Source organism: Podarcis erhardii (genome assembly GCF_964252035.2).
Source record: "Podarcis erhardii genome assembly, chromosome: 7".
In the NCBI taxonomy this organism is placed as follows: domain Eukaryota; kingdom Metazoa; phylum Chordata; class Lepidosauria; order Squamata; family Lacertidae; genus Podarcis; species Podarcis erhardii.
The window spans coordinates 77,368,509-77,391,258 of record NC_138511.1 but is presented as its reverse complement, the minus strand read 5'-3'; the positions used below and the strand labels follow the sequence as shown (position 1 = coordinate 77,391,258).

The 22,750-nt window shown below is 44.9% G+C and overlaps 1 protein-coding gene across 4 annotated transcripts; it reads left to right on the top strand.

Annotated features, from left to right (window-relative positions):
- Window positions 1-2,982: 2,982 nt before the first annotated feature.
- On the top strand, window positions 2,983-19,803 carry LOC309345813 (chemerin-like receptor 1). Of its 4 annotated transcripts, XM_081869213.1 has the most exons (3): window positions 2,983-3,052; window positions 4,514-4,606; window positions 17,546-19,803. In XM_081869213.1, the coding sequence occupies exons 1-3, from the start codon at window positions 3,015-3,017 to the stop codon at window positions 18,651-18,653; spliced, it is 1,239 nt and encodes a 412-aa protein (XP_081725339.1). In that variant the 5' UTR covers window positions 2,983-3,014; the 3' UTR covers window positions 18,654-19,803. The 4 variants fall into 4 exon arrangements, with proteins under 4 accessions (XP_081725339.1, XP_081725341.1, XP_081725338.1 ...); XM_081869215.1 differs by lacking the exons at window positions 2,983-3,052; window positions 4,514-4,606 and adding an exon at window positions 5,391-5,451; XM_081869212.1 differs by lacking the exons at window positions 2,983-3,052; window positions 4,514-4,606 and adding an exon at window positions 10,780-11,449.
- The last annotated feature ends 2,947 nt before the right edge of the window (window positions 19,804-22,750 follow it).

The window sequence follows — 22,750 nt, the reverse complement described above, 5'->3', positions numbered from 1 at the left end:
ATCACCAGGGGCTTCAGCAAATGAACCAGGGTCTGCTAGTCCTCAGGATGACGAGGTACAGGTAGGGGACCCGGAGATGTCTGGGACTCCATCTGTTCCTGACGAAACCCCTATAGCAACCCCCCTACCACTGGTGACACCCAATCCAGAACCGGCAACACCTGTTGTCAGGAGATCAAGTAGAAGTTGTAGGACCCCACAGTACCTGAGAGATTACGTCTGCTGTGCTCACTGGGGGGGGGGAGGGGTGTTGTGTATTGAGTCAAAGGATTTTATATCTGTATTATTATTGTCTGTAATTGCATTAGGGTAAAGTAACTGCCTTTTGGTTCCAGAGGGTACAGCTACTATTGGTTCATTTAAGCTGCTGTATTTGGATCCTCTGTCTTATTGGTTGCCTCCAAAAGGCAGGACTGTGATTGCCTGATATTGTTCCCTCCAAAATGTATCCCTTCTAACTAGTTCCCTGTCCCTATAAATGTAGCTCTCCCCTCCTCAGGTTTTAGTCTTGTTGCTTTTAATAAAGAAGTGTTACTAGAGAACTGACTCCAGCATATTATGTCAAGAGAGCTGAAATCACAAACCCCACGTCACAACAGAATGTATCTGCATGGCTTTTATTTTCCAAATTGTCTTCTCCTGGGACCTAATGTTTGACAAATCTATGTGTATTGCTGTCTAACGGCTGTCCCCGATGAATCGGGAGTGCTTAGTGTAGACTCAAGACCCAGAAACAGGTTGCTGCCTTACTTAGAAATGAAGTTAAAATGAGGCAGGGTCTGAAATATCTGAGGCCTGCCATGGTCTTCAGTTGCCATGGAAACCTGGTGCTGAACCACTGCCAAAGGCCCACAGGCTACTTTCTTTCCCTGCAAGGCTCGAATCCTGTTTCTTTTGAACAGCCAGGAATCTCAGGACCCAGGAGTCCTGACTCTTCAACTCCCTCCCCAGCCTCAATTCTTCACCCCTTGCCTCGGGGCTATGAATTCAGTTGTCAGAACAGGGCAGAAAACCTGTCTAGTTTAAGCTTTGACTGCCACCTGACGGCCATTTACAAAAATTCAATTTGCAGGGCTTTCGTTCTGTATAGTACAAACGTAATATTATGCCGCAGGAAACTTTACTGGTTTGGTGTTTTCAGTTTGCAGCAAGACATAGCAATCAGGTGTAACCCTGTGAGGTGCAGCTGTGTTCGGAGGAGAGCTATTTGAAGAGATTTGTGGGGTGGGGGGAAAGGCCAAGGAGAAGAAAGGAAGGAAATGTAGAAACAAACGTCTGGAGAAAACAGTGGAGGAGAGAGAAGAAGTCTTCTGAGGTCACGCAATGACTGTGTGGCACAGTTGTAGCCTAGCCCAGGATTGCATATTAAAAATAAGTGCTAAGGAACTCCTCATTTGTGGATAGGTTGAGCAGAAGCAAAACAAGATGGAGCAGAACAGAGCTACTCTTTGGACATGAAGCTGGCAATTAATGAATAGGTTCTCCCACTAAAAAAAACCCCAAACACTCCAGTTAACGTTAGGGCTGGGGTAGTGGTTTCAATCAGGACCACCATGCTAGAAAAGGGCACTTATCTCAGTTTTGTTTTCTTTATGAAATTGCCCCCCTCCCGCAGCCACGATTTGCCCCGTGTTGGCTTTGTCATTGTGGCAAATAGAAGCTGTGGTGTGGGGTGTTTTTCACTGGGAAAATGTTTAAATTGCTCTCCTCATCTCTGCTGTAATTGTGTGTGTCCACGCTGAGATCCTAATCATGGCTCTGCCTCTGCAACATCCCGGGACTGATAATTAAGCAATATTTTCCCAAGGAAGAAGGAATTTAGTCATCTGGCAAAGGGCTCCTGTGTGTGTGTCCTATCTCCTGTCCACAGGGGATCCCTCACCCCAGCCAAAAGAATCCCTGAGCAGTTGTATTTTTCTATCCTGTGATAGCAACATTCAACACAGAGTGAGTTGTATCTGACCCAATCTCACCCATGATTATCTGGAAGTAAGGACGCTGGAGGAATTTGATTTCTGGGAATTCTGATGCGAGTTGATCTGATCCACATTTCTAGGAATAATATGCGGATTGCAATGTATTTATCCTTTGGATTTTGTACTAGTGTGAATTTTGTGATAGAAGTTCTCGACTTAAAAAATTCAAAAGCATAAAACCTCTGTTCCAAAACACATATTAAAATGTGCATTTTAGGATAAATAGGCATCTCCCAACAACTCGTGTGTGTGTGTGTATGTTTTTCAAATAAAAATTTTACAGAGATATCTCAAACAAATCGTAAAAACAAGATTCCGAGGAATCTCCTGGACTTCCATCTTCCCCTTTGTGGGTCCTATTTTTAATCATATCCTCCCACATCTTTTATGATGATCCAAATCATTTACATCTCCACTGTGTCCAAAATCCACCCTTAAGCTACAAGTGATACTCCAATCCTACTAAGGATTTCAGTTTAAGATTTCCCACTCCTTGTTAAAATTGTGGTCTTCCTGATTTCTGACTCTTCCGGTCATTTTAGCCATTTCAGCATAGTCCATTAACTTCTTCTGGAAAGAAGATAAAGTTCTGACCAGAGAAGAATGGCAGATGAAGTCTTCCAATGACTCTAAGCAGAGCTCCCAGAATTCTTTGCGGGAAGCCATGACTCTTTGAAGTGGTATCATAGTCTTCTAAATGCATGGTGTGAATGTGGCCACGGTCATGAATCTGCTTGGACTAAATTTCTGCTTCCAGGCAGCAAGTTCAGGTTAGTAAGACTTAGCGGTTAGTATTGGCAAGCGTGTGAGAGAGGGAGTGAGGGAGGAAGAGGCTGAGACACAGCAGCATCGCTGCAAACTGAGCTGGATCCAGGGTGAGCCCTGTTGGAACTCCTCAGGCCCTTGATGTTCAGCCATAGCCAGTTTGGGGTCAACCACATCCTCCCCTCCTCTTAGGCCATGAGGACTTGTTGCTGCAGCTCAGGAAATGTGTCATCCGGCCCTAAGGCATGCCTCTGATGTTCCACAAATGAAAATATGGGCAGGCTTTGCAGCACTGCTATTCTCATCCCAAGGTTTGCTTCCAGAGTTCCACCCTCTTCTCTATTTATTTTAACTAAATTGATTGCTCGATCAATGGAAACAAGTGCACCCCAAAGTGACTTGCATAAAACAACATATATATTTTAGAAAAGCATGCTGATGAAATCTGCAAACTCAAAACAAAACAAAACAAAACAAAACCCTCCACCCCGCCCTATAAACAAACAAAGTCACTGGCAATTCAACACAATAATAATAATAATTTGATTATTTATATCTTACCCACCTGGCTGTGTTTCCTGAGCCACTTTGGGTGGCTCCCAACAAAGGACTAAAAACAGAATAAAACTTAAAACATTAAAAACCTCCCTAAACTGGGCTGCCTTCAGATGTCTTTGTTAGTCAGATAGTTGTTTATTTCATTGACATCTGATGGGAGGGTGTTCCACAGGGTAGGTGCCACTACCGAGAAGGCCATCTGCCTAGTTCCCTGTAACCTCACTTCTCGCAGGTAGGGAACTGCCAGAATGCCTCAATATCTGGGCTGAATGATTAAATACAGAGAATATATACCATGCCAGGGAATACACCAACTTCACAATGAAGGCACCTGAGCCAGCAGGCTGAGTCAGGATCAGGTCTTGCCTCTGGTTAGCAGGTACTAGAGAACGGCCTGTCTTCAGGGCATAGTAATTGCAGACCATTGCCAAACACATTGCTGCGCCATAAATTGCCTAACAGAAATAATTCCCAAACTATGAGCTTTCTCTGTTCCATGTCTCTCCATCCTTCAACTCAGACACAGTCTGCCCTGGCCCGTTGGGGGTTAAAGAAAGAAGTAAAGAATCACAGAACTCTCTGTAATACGTAGTTTAAACTTCAGAGGAGACACACCCGTTCCAATGAGTCATGCAGCAATATGGGGGACGGGTGTCCCCTGCAAGCAGGTGGGGTTCACTGTTCCACCCCCTGGGCAATGAAAACCATTACAGGTGTAAGACCGAAGCGTGCCTTCAGTTTTAATTTGCAGGGAGGGAGCCAACCGCAGCTTGCAGAAATCTGGAAAAATGGTCATATAAATAACCATCGCTGTACAGTTGAGCTAAGGGATGTTGGTATTTAGGCTGCTGTCTGGGCTGTTGCCTCCCTGAGACTTGTTGGAATATAGCGCGCTAACCATGCAATCTTATGTGTGTCTGCTCAGAAAGAAGACCCATTGATTTCTCCAGAGTTTGCTTTCAGGTAAGTGGGTACAGGACTGCAGCAGCAGGCTGAATACCTAGGTAATGCCTACCTGGGGATCAGGCCCGCTTGAACACAGGGACACTATTTGAGGAAGCCGTGCTCGTAAGAGGTTTTAATTTAGGATTGTCAGCAGCGAAGGGGGAGGACTGGTTTATTTTCCCTGCCTTCTGTCTTCTCAGCACTAAAGCCCTCTAATTATGGTTTGTGCCAGTAATGGCAGCATAGAGACTTTGGTTTTGTTACTGCAGCAGCAAAAACAACTTTTGTGGAGTCCAGACCAGGTATTCAGGAAGTGGTGGTGGTGGTGGTGGGGTACCCTATGGCCTCACTCGGCAAATAAGGTATTTATTTATTTATTTCATTTATCTACTGCCATACCCTCCAACATTTCTCCCATTCCACGACGATAATTTTAATATTTATACCTCACACATCTTACTGGGTCGCCCCAGCCACTCTGGGCAGCTTCCAGTACATAAAAAAACATAATAAAACATGAAACATTTTTATTTTTTAAAAAATATTCACTATACAGTGGTACCTAGGATTACATACGCTTCAGGTTACATACGCTTCAGGTTACAGACTCCGCCAACCCAGAAATAGTGCTTCAGGTTAAGAACTTTGCTTCAGGATGAGAACAGAAATCGTGCTCCAGTGGCGCGGCAGCAGTGGGAGGCCCCATTAGCTAAAGTGGTGCTTCATGTTAAGAACAGTTTCAGGTTAAGTACAGACCTCTGGAATGAATTAAGTACTTAACCCGAGGTACCACTGTACAGGATTGCCTTCAGACAGCTCAGGGGTTGGATAACTCCATACCCTCCAACATTTTTCAATGAAAATACAGTGGTACCTCAGGCACACAAATGAAAAGGCGGTCCAGCGAGAAGAGTTACACCACTGGGCCATCTGGTCTCGCTGCGTAATAACCTTCTTCTGTGTGTGCATCAACCTAGAATCACACTTGATACATCTGGTGAAGTGGGCAACGGTCCACGTAAAGTTTTTGGCTGAAATGCTTTTGTTAATCTCTTAATGTGCTAGGGGACTCCTTTGTGTTTGTTATTTTGCTTCACAGACTCACCCAGATTAATCTCTGGAATCTGGGCAAATGCTTGCTTCAATTTCCCCCTGCAGCCTGCAATGCAATCTCAGTCTGCGCCTGTCTGCGATGCCTTTAAAATAGGTATGCCAGCAGCCGCTGACCTATGGCGAGTGAGATGTGCTTCTGAGCGACCCCTCTGGGAAGTTTTTCTACGCTCAAAGACGGCTCTTTGTCCTTTTAGGCTTTTCAACAAGTAAATAAATAAATAAATAAACGTCTAAAATTTTATTTTAAACGAGACAGAAAATAAGAAAGGTATTACACTGTGATGGTGCTGTGCAATACAGAATATAAGAAATGGAGGGGCTAAGAAGCAATTAGCAGGCATCCCAATATGAATTAATCAATGCAATGCTTTTAGTGGCGTCATCATGTATTATAATTATGGCTGACTGACCTAATAATTGTTATAGGGTAGCAGCTTTTGCAGACTTGCAGAGAACGTCAAAATGCCCTTTAAAAAAATATTCATTACATTTATATCCCCGCCCCTCTTTTCTCAACGAGGCAAATTTGGTTTTCCCTCCTCTCCATTCTATCTTCACAACCATGTGAGGCAGGCTAGGCTGAGAGACAGTGACCGTCTGAAAGCCACCCAGCGGGCTTTGGGGCTGAGTGAGGATTTGAACCCTGGTCTCCCAGATCCGAGCCCAGCACTCTAACCACTACTCCACACTGTCTTTGAAGGGTAGCTCTCTTGTCCTTTCCCACCCTCAGCTTTTGCTCTCCTCTGCTCATCTCCCAGCTTCCCCCCTTTCCATTCCTTGAGGTCCCACAACACCCCCGATAAACTGGGTTAGAACAATATTAGTTTGGGATGACTCTCCATTACCCATCTACCACCCTCTGTTTCCCTAGTGAAAATCCAGCTGTCTGGGCTTGGGGATGAGAACTCAGTAAGTAACTGGTGGCTTCACTGTTTATCCTAGAGCGCAGGGCTGATTCTGAAAGTCCGGGAACTTCCTTGGGCACAGCAAATTGCGGGAGGTTATATATGTCTGGGCTTTATTTTCTTAATGATGGATTTTTCCCCACTTCAACAAAACAAAACAAAAAAACCAGCAACCCCACAACTGATCGTAATGCCTGAGCCATTCTGGCCACGGAGCCTCAAATGGGTGTTGCTTGCCACTTTGCCCATGGGAAGCCTGGCTTTGTCACAGCTGTGGCTTGTGGTCAGAAATGCTCTGAGATTGCGGCCGCTCTGTTTGCCTTGTTTGTGAGTGGGCCCGTGTCCTGGCAACCAGCCCCAGCTCTAGCCGCCAGGCGTTGCTGTCTTCCTGGGGCTGGGGATAAGAGCCTGCGAATTCTGCATGGCATTTTCGGGAAGCTGATGCTGAAATTACCATTTTGGAAGGTTTTCTCCTCTTTCATTTCATTTTAATGTATAAATTTGAAGGAGGAGAGGACATGTACACCTGTTTCTAGAAAAAGAAATCTTGTGATTTCCCCCCCAGGGGAGCAATCTTAATGATAATGATAATGATAATGATAATGATAATGATAATGACAATGATAATAATAATAATAATAATAATAATAATAATAATAATACCCCACCTATCTGGCTGGGCCTCCCCAGCCACTCTGGGCAGTTCCCAACAGAATATTAAAAGCACAATAAAACATCAAACATTAAAAAGTTCCCTAAACAGGGCTGCCTTCAGGTGTCTTCTAAAAGTCAGATACAGTGGTACCTCGGGTTACAGACGCTTCAGGTTACAGACTCTGCTAACCCAGAAATAGTACCTCGGGTTAAGAACTTTGCTTCAGGATGAGAACAGAAATCGCGGCGCAGCGGCACAGCGGCAGCAGGAGGCCCCATTAGCTAAAGTGGTACCTCAGGTTAAGAACAGTTTCAGGTTAAGAACGGACCGCTGGAACGAATAAAGTTCTTAACCCGAGGTACCAATGTAGTTGTTTATTTCCTTGACATCTGATGGGAGGGCATTCCACAAGATGGGTGCCACTACCAAGAAGGCCCTCTGCCTGGTTGCCTGTAACCTCACTTCTCACAGTGAGGGTACTGCCAGAAGGCCCTCAGAGCTGGACCTCAGTGTCCGAGCTGAATGATGGGGCTGGAGACGCTCCTTCAGGTATACTGGACCAAGGCCATTTAGGGCTTTAAAGGTCAGCACCAACACTTTGAAATGTGCTCGGAAACGTACTGGGAACCAGTGAAGATCTTTTAGGACCAGTGTTATATGGTCCCGGCGGCCACTCCCAGTCTAGCTGCTGCATTCTGGATTAGTTGCAGTTTCCAGGTCACCTTCAAAGGTAGCCCCATGTAGAGTGCATTGCAGTAGTAGTCCAAGCGGGAGATAACTGGAGCATGCACCAATCTTAAAGCAATATCCACTGGGTTGAGTGGGGTGAGGATCCCATGGATCTCCAGTACAGCTGGGATCTTCCTGTGCAGCGGGGCTATGCTAGCTTTAATGCCCCACCCTCAGCTTGAATGGAGATGCACCAACATATATTCCCCATCTAAGCTCTGAAAATTGGGTGTTGCAGGGGCATGGCATTTTGGGACCATAGAGGAGGGACTTAGGCTGGATCCTGAACCTGTTTAGCTCAGTCACATGACCTGCTAAGCCGGTGAAAAGGTGGTGTAACTCTAACACTATTTTGAAGGCTTGTTTTCCCTCTGACAGACTTAGGGGGACTCACCCAGCAGTGAATGGATTTTTGATCTGATGTACTTTATGCCTGCTTAACTTACACCAGCTTCTTGTCTATAGGATTGCCTGCTTCATTACAAAAGTAGCTATTGCAGTTGCCCAGGTCCACTGCAGGTGTTATGCCCATCATTTGGCCACTAGCATAAGCAATTTTGTTTCAGCTGGGAACATACTAGGGATAGGGAATGAATTCAGTTTGGCTTGAATTTTAATGCCCTGCAAAATTCGTACTTTTGTGATGCAGATCTCTAAGCAAGAGAATGTGTATAAGAATGAGCAGGTTAGGGTCAATTGTGCATGGAATTGCATTTATCAGTAAAGGAAACATCCACGAAAGCATTATATTATTGCATTCCATTTGTGAATCACTTCCTATGAAACATCCCAAAGTGATTTAGCTGTAAAAATGACTAGAGTAAAACATGTGTAAAACAATCTCATAATTAAAGCAATTAAAACAAATTTATACGTCGAAACCATTTCCATTAGGGGAAATAGCTTGCAAAAAAGTGAACATTAGGAAAAAGTGCATTAAAAATGTGCATATTAGGAGGGATTCCATGTTTAGGGAAACTTTTAATGTTTGACAGACTATTGTATTTTAATATTTTGTTGGAAGCTGCCCAGAGTGGCTGGGGAAACCCAGCCAGATGGGTGGAGTATAAATAAATAAATAAATTACTACTACTACTCCTACTCATCTGCACTATACATTTAAAGCAGTATCATTCCTCTTTAAACAGTCATGGCTGCATTTAAATACGAAGCTTTGTATTGATATGTTGGTTTTTTTAAATAGCAGGTTAATGTAAAAATAGGGTGGAAATTGACACATGCAAAACTGGCATGGAAGAGTAATAAGACTGATTATTATTCAACCATCTCTTTGCGTTGGGCCGCAAGTAAAATTCCAAACCCCATATTAGAGCAATACTTCTATTAGGCCAGCCAAAATACAGTCAAAAAGATAAGAGTGCAATTTTTGGAGTTCTCCAGGAGAGTTCTGCGTCAGGGGCGAAGGAAAAGATCCAGCTGGCAGGGTAGATTCTGAGCAGCCCTGCCCTCGTGGGTCACCGTGACGTCAGGAGGACCGGCTTCAAAGGAAAGAGTTGGGAGAATATTCCAAGTGTGCTCCCGATTCCTTTCCTTCCTTTCTTTGCAGCCCAGTTTGAACTCATGGAGCTTCAAAGGACGATCCCTGCAGTCCATCACAATGGGAGCTGCAGTCAAGTGCTGTTCAACTGATTGGCACTGATTGCGTTTCCCACTTTCTACAGGGTCTGGCTGCACTCAGGGGGGTCTTGATTCCAGTAGGGGTTGTAGTTAGCACCAATCAGCTGAGATTCTACATCTACATCTACATCTACATCTACATCTACATCTACATCTACATCATCTACATAGTGGTACCTCGGGTTACAGACGCTTCAAGTTACAGACTCTGCTAACCTAGAAATAGTACCTCGGGTTAAGAACTTTGCTTCAGGTTGAGAAGGCCCTATTAGCTAAAGTGGTACCTCAGGTTAAGAACAATTTCAGGTTAAGAACACACTTCCAGAAAGAATTAAGTTCTTAACCCGAGGTACCACTGTATCTATATATCTATCTCACTTTGGGCAGGGATTGGTACATTTGAAGGCTCCCTTTGAGATCAGTTGTGGGTAGTGATAGGCAGGCCTATCAATTTCAGTTTCTCATCCTTCCAATTTTAACTTCATTTCTCTGCATTTTCCCAAATCTGTTGGCGTTTTTAAATATATATATTTAAAAATAAATATTTGTCAGCATTTTGGCGTGCATTTCCCCTAATGGACACATCTTTGCAAAGCAACGTCCCCTAATACAATGCATCTCTTTGGTCATTTTCACCAATATTTGCATTTTTATGCACTCTTTACCCCAGCATATGCTTCTTCTTCTTTTTTTGCACCTGTTTCCTGGCTGGAGAACTGCATTGCAAAATTCAGAGAAGGGCGACTTCTGAAGGATGTTTGGGTTTGGGTTGGCATTTCAGAAAGTGTGAATTAGGTAGCATTGACTTTAAATGCAAACTGAACTTCACCCCCATTCCTAGGTATGGGGCAAGCGAGTGTCATTTGGGGCAAATGGTCCCGTGGGCCTAATTCAGACTGTGGGTTGGAGGCTCCCCACTGCTAGGCTAGATGGTCAACAATGGAGGGAAAATAGAGAGAAGAAACAAGGCTGATGATAACGCCTGAGCCTGTAACTTCAAGGCAGAATGTGGGAATGGAAAGCAGGCATTCTGTTAGGTGATGTGCGGGATCAGTTTGTGCCAGGACCTTCTGGGAAGAAGCATGAGTCATCATCTCTAGAAACCCAAGAACTATCTGTTGCCCTGGTCTACCTCCCTCCTTCGGTGGGACACATACTGAAATATATTTGAAGTCTTGTAGTGATTTCATGCTCTTTATTGCACCTTGTAAAACAGGGATTGAATTGCCCCTCAAACCTCAGGCTTTTATATACATTATTTACACAATGAGTTCCATCTGATTGGCTGATTCTGCTTCCCCCCTTGAGCCTGATTGGTCTTTTAATGCAGGCCAATCAGTTGTTGCATTCTACGATCCTATCGGCCTAATAAGCTGATTAACTTCCTCCTGGAGCTTGATTGGTCTTTACCTGCAAGCCAATCAGTTGTTGCATTCTAGGATCCAAGTATATAACACGTACCTTTTTTAAAGTTGAAACTAAGCTATGCCAAACTTTGACACAGAGGAAGTCCTAGCATCCACAAGCAAACTCCTTGAGATCAATCCAGTACTTATTAAAATCCATTCAATAACCCTAACACTGCTTTTATTTTTTTTACTTTTGAAATTTACTTTGTTTCTGCAAGCTGAAGTTGAGAACTGAGCTCTCCCAACCAAACAAATCTGAGTTTTACTCTGGGACCTTTGCCTGAAAGGTGATCGTTTGGGAAGGGAACTTTACGCTAGGTATGGGCTATGACCTCTAGCTCACCTCACCCTCTGGAAGCAATTAACTGGGCTGGATGATTGATATAATACTAGCTCCTGTTCTGGAGTGCCGAGACTTTCCCAATACCGGCGTGGTATGTTTGAGGTGGGCTGTGAGGAACGTCAGTGCTGCGCCGAGCCGTTGTTTAGCCCAGGGGTTAAAGGGTTAAGCCTGCCCCTGCTGCGATTCCAGTGCCAGCTCTCTGCAGGCTGCCAAAGTAATGTGATTGAGCAATGGTTTGCGGGTAATGGACGATCCCTCAAGCCACACGTCCGGACTCTCCATCTCCCTAGGAATGCACACACCCAACCTGTGAGTCTCTCTAGCCTGCGAGGGACCAGAGGCTCTCAGAGAGCTCAGAGACAGACAGAAGGTCCCCGAAGAGCCCCAGAACCAGAGGTACGGAGGCCAGGAAGGTGAGAAAAGCTGAAAGATTTAGGGAGATAAGGGCTCAAAGGTAAGGCTGATATAATTTCCCTTCAGTAGCATCGTTGGTGGGGTGGTATGTAGGGTTTGAACACCCATTCAGGAAGTTTATAGATTGTTATTGCACCTCCTTTGTTTGTTTGTTTGTTCCTTCCTTCTCATTGCAGCATGCAGTGGTGGGTGGTGTGCATTGGAGAATGGTAGGGCCAGAAACAGAAGCCTAACAGTATGTGGAGCCAGAGCTAATGGCTGGTGGAGCCAATTAATTCTACTTTTCATCTCCATCCTCTTCCATGCTGAGGTGCAAAACACTGGACAAGACCGAGGCTAAGGGGGAGGAAGCTGGCCGGCAATGCCACCCCCTGGATTGGGTGTAGATAAGAAGGCAGGGATGCGGGTGGCACTGTGGTCTAAACCACAGAGCCTAGGGCTTGCCAATCAGAAGGTCAGCGGTTCGAATCTCCATGAGGGGGTGAGCTCCCGTTGCTCGGTCCCTGCTCCTGCCAACCTAGCAGTTTGAAAGCATGTCAAAGTGCAAGTAGATAAATAGGTACCACTCTGGCGGGAAAGTAAACGGCGTTTCCATGCACTGCTCTGGTTCTCCAGAAGCGGCTTAGTCATGCTGGCCACATGACCCGGAAGCTGTACGCAGGCTCCCTCGTCCAATAAAGCGAGATGAGCGCCACAACCCCAGAGTCGTCCGCTACTGGACCTAACGGTCAGGGGTCCCTTTACCTTTACCTAAGAAGGCAGGGAAGTGGGATCTGCCTTGAGAGCAGTCTGTGTTTTGTGGGGGCACTGCAAGTTGGCAGCACACAGCTCCCTTCCTTATTACCTTCACAACAACCCTGCAAGGGAGGTTTGGCAAAAGTGCAAGCTGACCAAGTCAGGGTCCCCCAGTGAGAGTCATGCAGTCCTAAACCCAGGTCTTCCTGGCCATAGCCTGAGATTCTAGTGCAGGAGTAGGGAAGCTGTCACCTTTCCTGTGTTATTGGACTCCAATCAGTTGCCACTAGTGTGGTCATGGATGATGGGGGAATTCAGTCCAAAAAGGTCGGGGGGGGGGAACAGCTTCCCCATCTCTGTTCTAGGGGCTGGCACAGTTGCATTTCCCAAGCTCCATCTGTAATAAGTCAGAAGTCTATTATTGATGCCATTTGTCTGTAATTTTTCTGAATGCAAAATAAATGTAGGTTTGCTTTGTGGAAGCAGAATGCATGCTTTTTTTTTTTTTTAAACTACTCTAAAAATAAAAAAATCTGTGGGGGAAAATTAAAGCATAACAGATGCACTTAGCGTTACAGTGGTACCTCGGGCTACATACGCTTCAAGTTACAGACTCTGCTAACCCAGAAATAGTACCTCAGGTTAAGAACTTTGCTTCAGGGTGAGAATAGAAATCAGGCTTCCGGGGTGCGGCAGCCGCAGGAGGCCCCATTAGCTAAAGTGGTGCTTCAGGTTAAGAACAGTTTCAGGTTAAGAACGGACCTCCGGAACGAATTAAGTACGTAACCAGAGGTACCACTGTATTGAGGTACCACTGGCCTGGTTTCAACAGAGGACTGTCATTTGTAAAGTAGGATATCTGATCATCCTAACTCTGTCTGCCTCTGCTATAATTCTGTTCGTTTCTGTAGGGCAGGGCAGGGCAAACCACACCTGCTGGCTTCTTTCTTTTTCTTGATGGTGCAACCCTGTAGCTATGAGCATTCTTCCAGGGACATAGATGGATAACAGCAGGGGTTGCCAGTACTCTCCACAGATTCTGGTTTGTGACTCCCATCAGCCCCAACCTGCCCAGCCAATGATCAGGGATGATGGAAGTTGGAGTCCGTGACATCTGCCCTACCCAAACCCAGTATATGGGATAGCTCAGTCGGTATAGCATGAGACTCTTAATCTCAGGGTTATGGGTTCGAGCCCCATGCTGGGCAAAATATTTCTGCATTGCATGGGTTGGACTAGATGTCCCTCGTGTTCCCTTTCAACTCAGCAGTTCTATGATTCTACAATGGGCACCATGTTTACAACCCTTACATGATCATCTTTGGATGTTGCCCTGCCCTGTTTTCCCTCTCCGCTTTCTCTGACCCACCAGTCCTTCAAACCTTCCAACACCTACAACTAGGGCATATTTTTGTGTTATTATTATTCTATTCCTCAGTTGTTGCTTTTGTCTTTAAGCCACTTTGGACTGGCATTTGCCCAGAAAGGCATCCTAAAAATATTTTAAATAAACATATGAATAAAATAAATTTGGAGAGAACCTCGTAAAATGATCACTTGGACTATGCAATCCATAGAACACCCCAACCACGACAGATGCAGTGCAGTTTTGGACTTGGCCAAAGGAAAGTTTCTAATTGCATGGCATCTGGTGCGCTAACAGACCAAAAAAAGAAAGAAAGAAAAAGAAATGTGAAGTCCTGCAAGACATGTGCAAAACAAATCATTTTTCTGCGGCTAAAGATGATATTTTGGGGGCTGTGGCTCTGAACCAAGTGTTCCTCTGCTGTTCTTGTCCTTTTTTTTTCCAGAGGAAAATCTATGTACATTGAAGTTTTCAGCAAGCCCCTTTGAAACTAGGGGTGGAGGAGAAATTTGATTCAGTTGAAATGTAAAGGTGTACCCACCTAATTAGCACATTCTGAAACAATAAGTGAACTGAAACACAGCCATCCTTTGAAATGTATACTCTTTTCTTTTCTTTTCTTTTCTTTTCTTTTCTTTTCTTTTCTTTTCTTTTCTTTTCTTTTCTGTCAGAAATAGTATGTTTATTTTTCTTCCATAGTGGTAATTTTTCTTCAGTGACAATGTTTATTTTTTGGCCATAAAAAATGTTACTTGACAAAACCTTTGAAAAGCAAACCAACAAAACCGGACAACTAAATTTCTTCTTACAGTTAAAAAACAACAACTTCCCCCCAAAATAGTTATTCTCTCTTCTTCTTCTTCTTCTTCTTCTTCTTCTTCTTCTTCTTCTTCTTCTTCTTCTTCACCCCTTATTTAAAGGACATTATTGCACCTTATCAGAACTTCACCAAGGTGCCCAGATAATGCACCATCAATATATTCTTCTGTATTTGAAAGCTGCATGTTCATGTAGCCATTGACGGAGGTGAGGTAGCCTTTGTATTCCACCCCCCCCCCCACTTCAGCTTCACCATCACTGACTTCTCAGTCAGCCCGTTTAAGGAAGGGCTTTGGATTGAGAGCCAGACTTATAGCAACCAGACCAACCTAAGGGTGGCTATGGCAACAAAAAAATTACTCATGGGCAGCACATGTGCCTGCTAAAGCTCTAAAACTGCAGTGCAGTTCTTCAGCCAAGTAATGTCTGCAAAGATGCATATATTGGGGTAAAGTGTACTGCATTATATTGGAGAGGGGGAAATTGCTTTGCAAAAGTTCGTGCATTAGTCAAAATTGCATACAAATGTGTGTACAGTATTAGGAGAAATTCACACTAAAATGTTGGCAAATTTTCCTGAGGGTTCCCCTTCGCCTCGAAAATGGAAATTGGTGAAATGTGGAGAACAGAATTTTGGAAACAACGAAAAACCTGAAATTGATCAATTTGCCCAACCTTAGCTGAAATAAATGAATGGGACACAGCTCCTGCACCTTTAAGAGTTGTGCTTACAGAGATACACTTGCTGAAGCTCCCCCATTGACACAAGTATTAAAGGAACAGGAGCCCTGACTGGGGCTGATGGGAGCTGTAAGTCCCACATTACCCCACCCATAGGTTAGAGCAGGGGTCAGCAAACTTTTTCAGCAGGGGGCGGTCCACTATCCCTCAGACCTTGTGGGGGGCCGGACTATATTTTGAGGGGGGGGGGAAATGAATGAATTCCTATGCCCCACAAATAACCCAGAGATGCAGTTTAAATAAAAGGGCACATTCTACTCATGTAAAAACATGCTGATCCCCGGACCGTCCGCGGGCGGATTGAGAAGGCGATTGGGCCGGATTTGGCCCCCGGGCCTTAGTCTGCCTCTTCAGTCAGAGAACATTGCTTTAGGTGAAAGGAGTGTATCCAATTACAAACAAGCCTTGCTTTCAATCTCATTTCAGTCCCAAGGACTTGTAAGGTTAGGACTCTGGAGAAAAGAATTGCCAGCACCTTTACAAAATGACAGCTCCCTTTGGATCTTTCTCCTGAAAGTGAAACTGGTTCCGGCAGGATACCCAGCTTTGTTGGAAAGCGCAAGGCAGATGCTAGGGAGGTGTGCAGCACTCGCAGGTCTCAGAAGTTGGAGAGAAACTTGCTGCTAGTTTAAATCTCTACTTCCACTTAGTGGCTAAACGGTGTATAGCTGCTTGTGGCATTTTTCATCTTCCTTCTCTGGGATCTGTGCCAAATCCTCTAGCTTTTGGATAAATCCCAAACACTGGGAAGAGCAAACAGGAAAAAAAAACAGTTTTGAAAATGTTAAATGTGTTAGGAACCCGTAGCTTTTCCTTGCAGGGCCAAAAACATTTTTTTAGCTGGGCTTTTAAAAAAATGGAAAATGGCATCTGCATCCCCAGATGCAGGATTTCCATTTTGAGTTTGTAGCCTCTGGGGAAGGGCAAGTGTCCAGCATCAGGATTCTTGGGTACCCAACAAGGCTTAGTGTGGTGCCAGTGTGGTGTAGTGGTTAAGAGCAGTAGACTCATAATCTGGGGAACCGGGTTCACTTCCCCGCTCCTCCACATGCAGCTGCTGGGTGACCTTGGGCCAGTCACACTTCTTTGAAGTCTCTCAGCCCCACTCACCTCACAGAGTGTTTGTTGTGGGGGAGGAAGGGAAAGGAGATTGTTAGCTGCTTTGAGACTCCTTTGAGTAGTGATAAAGCGGGATATCAAATCCAAACTCTTCTTATACTCGAGGAAGTGGGTTGCTGCCAACGCCCAGAGCCCCTAGGACTTGCTCTGCCTTGCTGTGGGGACATGTTGATTGTACCCCTCTTAGCATGAAGCTGTGATAGAAGGGGAAACAGCCTCCCCTAGAGATAGGGCAGACCTGTCCTTTTCGGTTTCTCAGCCTCTCGTTTTTCCAATCTTAAATTCAGTTTACCATTCTTCTGCAGCAATTTCTGGATTTTTTAAAAGAATCCTCATGAAAATTCAACAACGTTTTCGTGTGGATTTGTCCTAAACTCACACATTTTGACTAACACGCATGTTTTGGCAAGCAATTTCCTCAACTGTAACACATTTTTGAATGTAATACGAAGCCCGTCATCACCGACAAGTGACCATGGTGATTGTGACTAAATGAGAGTTGTCACCCAACAATATCTGGAGGGCACATTGCTGGCTGCTGCTGGTGTATCATATTGAGAACCACAAATTAGGTAAAACTGAACGCCTCTCTTCCTTCTTAGCTTCCACTTGCTTTGCCTAAAAGGTGATGTGAAATAAATGGGCAGTAGTAATGAAATGGGCAGGTCCAGGGAGGGGTGCCACTTACAGCATCTTGCCGCCAACAAATATGTAGAACTGTCCCTCCTCTGAGGCTGCCTTTTGTAAAAAAAGAAAGAAGCAGAAGCAGATAAAAACCCATTGTGGACCAATTGCACATGGCTGTTGTATGCAGTTTCTGTCCTTATTTTCAACCCCTGTTCAGAAGTTAGTTAATAAAGCAGTGTGCATATCCTACAGGATTCTGGGCAAATGTGGACATGGTCTAATGCTTGATTGAAAAATTGGCTTCTTGAGGATGCCAGTAGGCTTTTTAAAAGCAACCCCCAAGTTGCCAGTCCTCTTGGCTGCTGAAAAAGTCTAGAAATATGGTGGCAGTCCATAGCAGTGGCTCAGAAAATGGTTTTCTGGGGAAAACAAATATGCCAACACGAGTCATCAATGACTTAACAGGGTGGGGTGAAAGGATTTTCCTTGTGCAATTTTCTGGAAGTGATTGTCGATCATCATAAACAACCCAGTCAGCAGCTAGCATTTACAAGCCTGAGTAAATCATTTCAGGTCAAGAGTGTGGAATCTGTGCCTGGCCATTGTTTTTTTAACCCAACTCATTCAACAATCAGTATGTGTATAATCTTACTCCATGTCTTTCAAACCATAGTTCCTTTTCCCACAGGTCACCCTTCACCTCAATTTCGCTCAAGTTCTCTTTCTCCAAAATGGCCGACAATGCCACCTCACAAGAAAGCCTTTATGGAGACTATGAGGACTATCCTGACTTTGACGACAACAGCGGCCTCCGCGACTCCATGCATCTGCTCTCCATGGTGCTCTACAGCGTGGCCTTCCTGCTGGGGGTGATAGGGAACGGTCTGGTTATCTTCGTCACTGGTTTTCGCATGAAGAGGACTGTCAACACTGTCTGGTTCCTCAACTTGGCCTTGGCCGACTTTGTCTTCACTTTCTTCCTCCCGCTGAGTGTGGCCTACATAGCCCTCGGCTTCCATTGGCCTTTTGGGAAGGCTCTGTGCAAGCTCAACACCACCGTGGCCTTCCTCAACATGTTTGCCAGCGTCTTCCTACTCACTGTCATCAGCATGGACCGCTGCGTCTCTGTGGCTTGTCCCGTCTGGGCCCAGAACTACCGCACGCCCCGGCTGGCTTCTATGGTGGCGTTGGGCATCTGGTTAGCAGCCATGGCTCTCAGCTCCCCATACTTTTTCTTCCGGGACACCAGGAGCTCTTCCGGCGAGGAGAATACCACCCACTGCTACAACAACTTTGCCTTGTCGGATGACCTGGACTCGGAGGAGGTTGCCAAGCTGGGAGAGGATCGTCACCGAGCCATGGTGATGACCCGCTTTGTGGTTGGGTTCCTGGTGCCGTTCACCATCATCTTGTTCTGTTACGGCATCATCACGGCCAGGCTGAAGGGCAGCCGCCTCACACGCTCAGGCAGACCCTTCAAGATCATGGTGGCAGTTGTCTTGGCCTTCTTCATTTGCTGGTTCCCCTATCACGTCTTCTCCTTCCTGGAGATGTCGGTCACCACAGTAACGCCCTGGCTGCAGACCGTTCTGGTGGTGGGGGTACCTTTGGCCTCAGGTCTGGCCTACGTCAACAGCTGCCTAAACCCTTTCCTGTATGTCTTCGTAGGGCACGACTTCAGGGAGAAGCTGAGGACGTCGGTCCTTGCAGCGTTTGAGAATGCTTTCAGCGAGACCTCAGCGCAGGTGTTAACCAAGAGCAAATCCAGTTTGGAGATAGAGTGTCACCTTGTCTAGAGCAGAAGGGGGAAACTGTAGGTCAGGGTTTCACAAACTTGTGTCTCCAGCTGTTGTTGGACTACAGTTCCCATGATCCCTAACCACTGGTCCGGCTAGCTAGGGATGATGGGAGTTGTAGTCCAACAGCAGCTGGAGACACAAGTTTGCAAAACCCTGCTTTAGTCTTTTCTCCACTCTGATCCTTGAGTCTTCCCTCCCCACCCCACATTCACAGCCAAGTACAAAACAGTGGTTTTGGGATGGCGGGTTGGGAATAACATGAAGCAAAATGGTGGCTCGGCACTTGGAGGCAACCGAGGTCTATGCTGTTTTGTAAGCTGTTCACTGGGATGGCCTGCATATCAAAGTACAAATCTTACCTCTAAGATATGCGAAGCTAATATTATTTACTCTAGAACTATCCTGCAGGGTGTAGTATTGCAGAAACACAGAATTTAGGCAGCTGGTAAAAGGGACAGTCTTAATTATCTAGTTACAGTTGGAGATTTCTTGTGCTTGTTTGCTGGCTCTATGGAAACCCCAGAGCAGCCTTTCTCAACCTGTGGGTCCCTAGATATTGTTGAACTACAACTCCCAACACCCCTAGCTAGCAAGGCCAGAGCTCAGGGATGATGGGAGTTGTAGTCCAACAACATCTGGGGACCCACAGGTTGAGAACCCCTGCCCCAGAGGGACAAACCAAGACCCCACCCATCTGCATTATACCTTTAAGGCAGTACCATGCCACTTTAAACAGTCAAAGAATCATGGCTTCCCCCAAAGAATCCTGGCAACTGTAGTTTGTTAAGGGTGCTGAGAGTTGGCAGTTCACCCCTATTCCCCCTACAGAGCTACAATTCCCAGAGTGGTTTAACAACCAAAACCATTTCCCAGGAACCTCTGGGAATTGTAACTCAGTGAGGGGAGTAAGGGGTCTCCTAAAACTCTCAGCACCCTGAAAGACTACACTTCCCAGGATTCTTTGGGGGAAGCCATGACTGTTTAAAGTGGCATGATCCTGCTTTAAAGCTATGGTGCATTTGAATCCAAAGTTTGTACATTTTAAAGGCTTATTTTTTTACTGTTCTATGTACTGTACGTTTCTGTTTCTGTACTGGTAACTTTATGAGTATTAATGCATAGAATGTGTGTAGCATTTTTTATATATATATATGACGATCAGAAAATAATCCATGCAGATAAGATTGTCCGAATTTTTATCCAGACCAGACCCTGCCATATTCATCAGAGGCCTTCTCTGTAGACCCCACCTGAGGAAGGTGCAGAAGGTGAATGAAAATAGGTCTTTTCAGTGGTGGCTCCGCTGTCTCTTGAATGCTCTCCCCCAAGGAGACACGCCTGGCACCTTTTTATTCACTCAGGCCCTTGGTAATCGCATTAGCTTCTTACGTTGCTGCTCACCTTTTAGCGAAGTGGGTAAGACTTGCACTTACTAATATGTTATTGGATCAGTATATTTTGTATTCAATTTTCTGGTTTTGAATTGCTTTTATTTGTTGCATTTCATATTGTCGCTTCAAGACTTTCAAGTCACTTTGGGACTTTTCCTTCTGTATAAAGCAGCAGGCGAATGCAATAAACGATGACAGTATCAACCTCTCATCCACTGTACAAGAAAGGAGATTCCAACTAAACATTAGGAAGAACTTTCTGATGGTAAGAGCTATTGGACAGTGGGACGGACTTCCTTGGAAGGTGGCGGACTCTCATTCCTTAGAGGTTTTAAAGCAGAGGTTGGATGGCCGTCTGTCATGGATTCTTTAGCTGTGATTCCTGCAACTGCAAAGGGTTTGGACTAGATAACCCTTGGAGTCTCTTACAACTGCACAGTTCTGTGACTGTACCTATAAAGCATATTCAAAACACATCCTTACCTGCACAGACTTCTGGGCACTGTAGTTTACTCCCCACTGAGCTACCATTCCCAGCAACTCTTACTAACTACAGTGCCCAGAATTCTTTGAGGAGAAAGAATGTTCTCTCAATGTGCTTTAATTATATATTGTGTACACAGCTGTAATCTGCAAAGGCGTTAAAAGCTGACTAACAGTTCTCTAAACTGTCGGTGGCCTGAATGAGGAGGAATTGAACACTAAACTGCTGCGTCTCATGGTGGCAAATTCCATTACACACTTGTGTGAAGAAAGACTTCATTTCCCCTCCTTGATCTGCGTCTACCGTTGCCCAATTTTGCAGTGTTTCCTGTCATTTCTTGTGGCCTCTCAGCCTAAACAGCAAAACCAAACTTCTCCCTTGTCACGAAGTTGGAATTTGCCTTTTGCATTCAGGGAGATGCAAATGTTCTTTTGCTGAGATACCTTCCTGTTATCTGCTGTTTTATTTCTTGCTATTCTAACAAAAGGCAATAATTCAAGGCCTTATTCGATAATGTTATACAGCCATGGTTTACCCCAAAGAATCATGGGAACTGTAGTTTTTTAAAAGGGCGCTGAGGGGTGAGAGGAGATCCTTGACAAACTACAGTTCCCAGGATTCTTCACTGACAGTGGTGTAAGCGTGCTTTAAATGTATGGGATTGTATTCAGTGTTAGCTATTATTGGAATTAATGGGTCTTCTGTGAGCAGAACTTAATTGGCTGCAATCCAACTAGGATGTGACCCTACTGGCATTTTTTAAAAAATCCTTTAAACATAGTTGTGTGTTTCAAATGCAATGCAGGAAACACATTACGTCTTGGCTTTTGTGGGAAGAATTTTTTCAGGGTCCCCACCAGGTCTGTTGGAAGACCAGCTCTGTCAGGTACCTTTTATCATATGTGGTAGACATGTAAGGTAAGAAACGAATTCTGGGAAATGATATATAATGAAATGAAAGAAAAAGTTTCAAATAACCTCCATAAAGAAACCAGAAGCTTTTCTATTAGTAACTGTAAGTACATAGATTCCAATGGAGCAGAAAAGACTTTTCATGTATGCAACGACAGCCACACGGATGCTACTAGCTCAGAGATGGAAAGAAGATAAAGTCCCTACCAGAGAAGAATGGCAAACTAAGCTGTTGGACTACGCCAAAAAGGCAAAACTGACCGGAAGGCTCAGGAACCAAGAAGACAGAACTTTTAAGAAAGAGTGGGAAAGATTTATAATGTACAGTCATACCTCTTGTTACATTCGGTTCAGGTTACGTTTTTTCAGGATACGTCCCGCAGCAACCCGGAAATAACGGAATGGGTTACTTCCGGGTTTCACCACTTGCGCATGCACAGACGCTTAAAATGACGTCACACGCATGCACAGAAGCGGTGAATCACGACCCGCACACGCGCAAACGCGCAGGCGCGGGTTGCGTTCTGCTCATGTTGCGAACGGGGCTCCGGAATGGATCCCGTTCGCAACCAGAGGTACCAATGTATTAAAGAGACCACTGTAAGCAAATGAAAACATTAGCAGGATTTTAACAACCCTTCTAATTTAACAAATACAGTGGTACCTTGGTTAAGTACTTAATTCGTTCCGGAGGTCCGTTCTTAACCTGAAACTGTTCTTAACCTGAAGCACCACTTTAGCTAATGGGGCCTCCCACTGTTGCCATGCCGCCGGAGCACTATTTCTGTTCTCATCCTGAAGCAAAGTTCTTAACCCGAGGTACTATTTCTGGGTTAGCGGAGTCTGTAACCTGAAGCGTATGTAACCCAAGGTACCACTGTACGTCGGATAATATGGAGAGACTTAAAATGTGGATGATGACATAAGATGCAATGGAAAAAGATGACAATAGGACCCATGGAAGGGATGGAGGGAAGTCTTGAGATTCAGAGGAAACTCTAAATTGGAGTATGTATTTGATACTGTTATAATTTTACACTTCTAAAATCAAATAAAAATTACTTATATAAAAAAAAGGAAGACCAGCTCTGTCGAACCTGATCTTTGTCCACTGGGCTATAGCAGAACAAGCGAAGCAGGACCACTCCCTTGACCCTGCCAAGAGACCACTGGCTTCTAGCCACTTCATGAACTGCTTCCATTCTTAAGAGGTCATTATAAAGAACTTTGTAGCTGCACACGCCCCATGCATTTAAAACACACGACTTCCCCCAAAGAATCCTGGGAACTGCTGTTTACCCCACAGA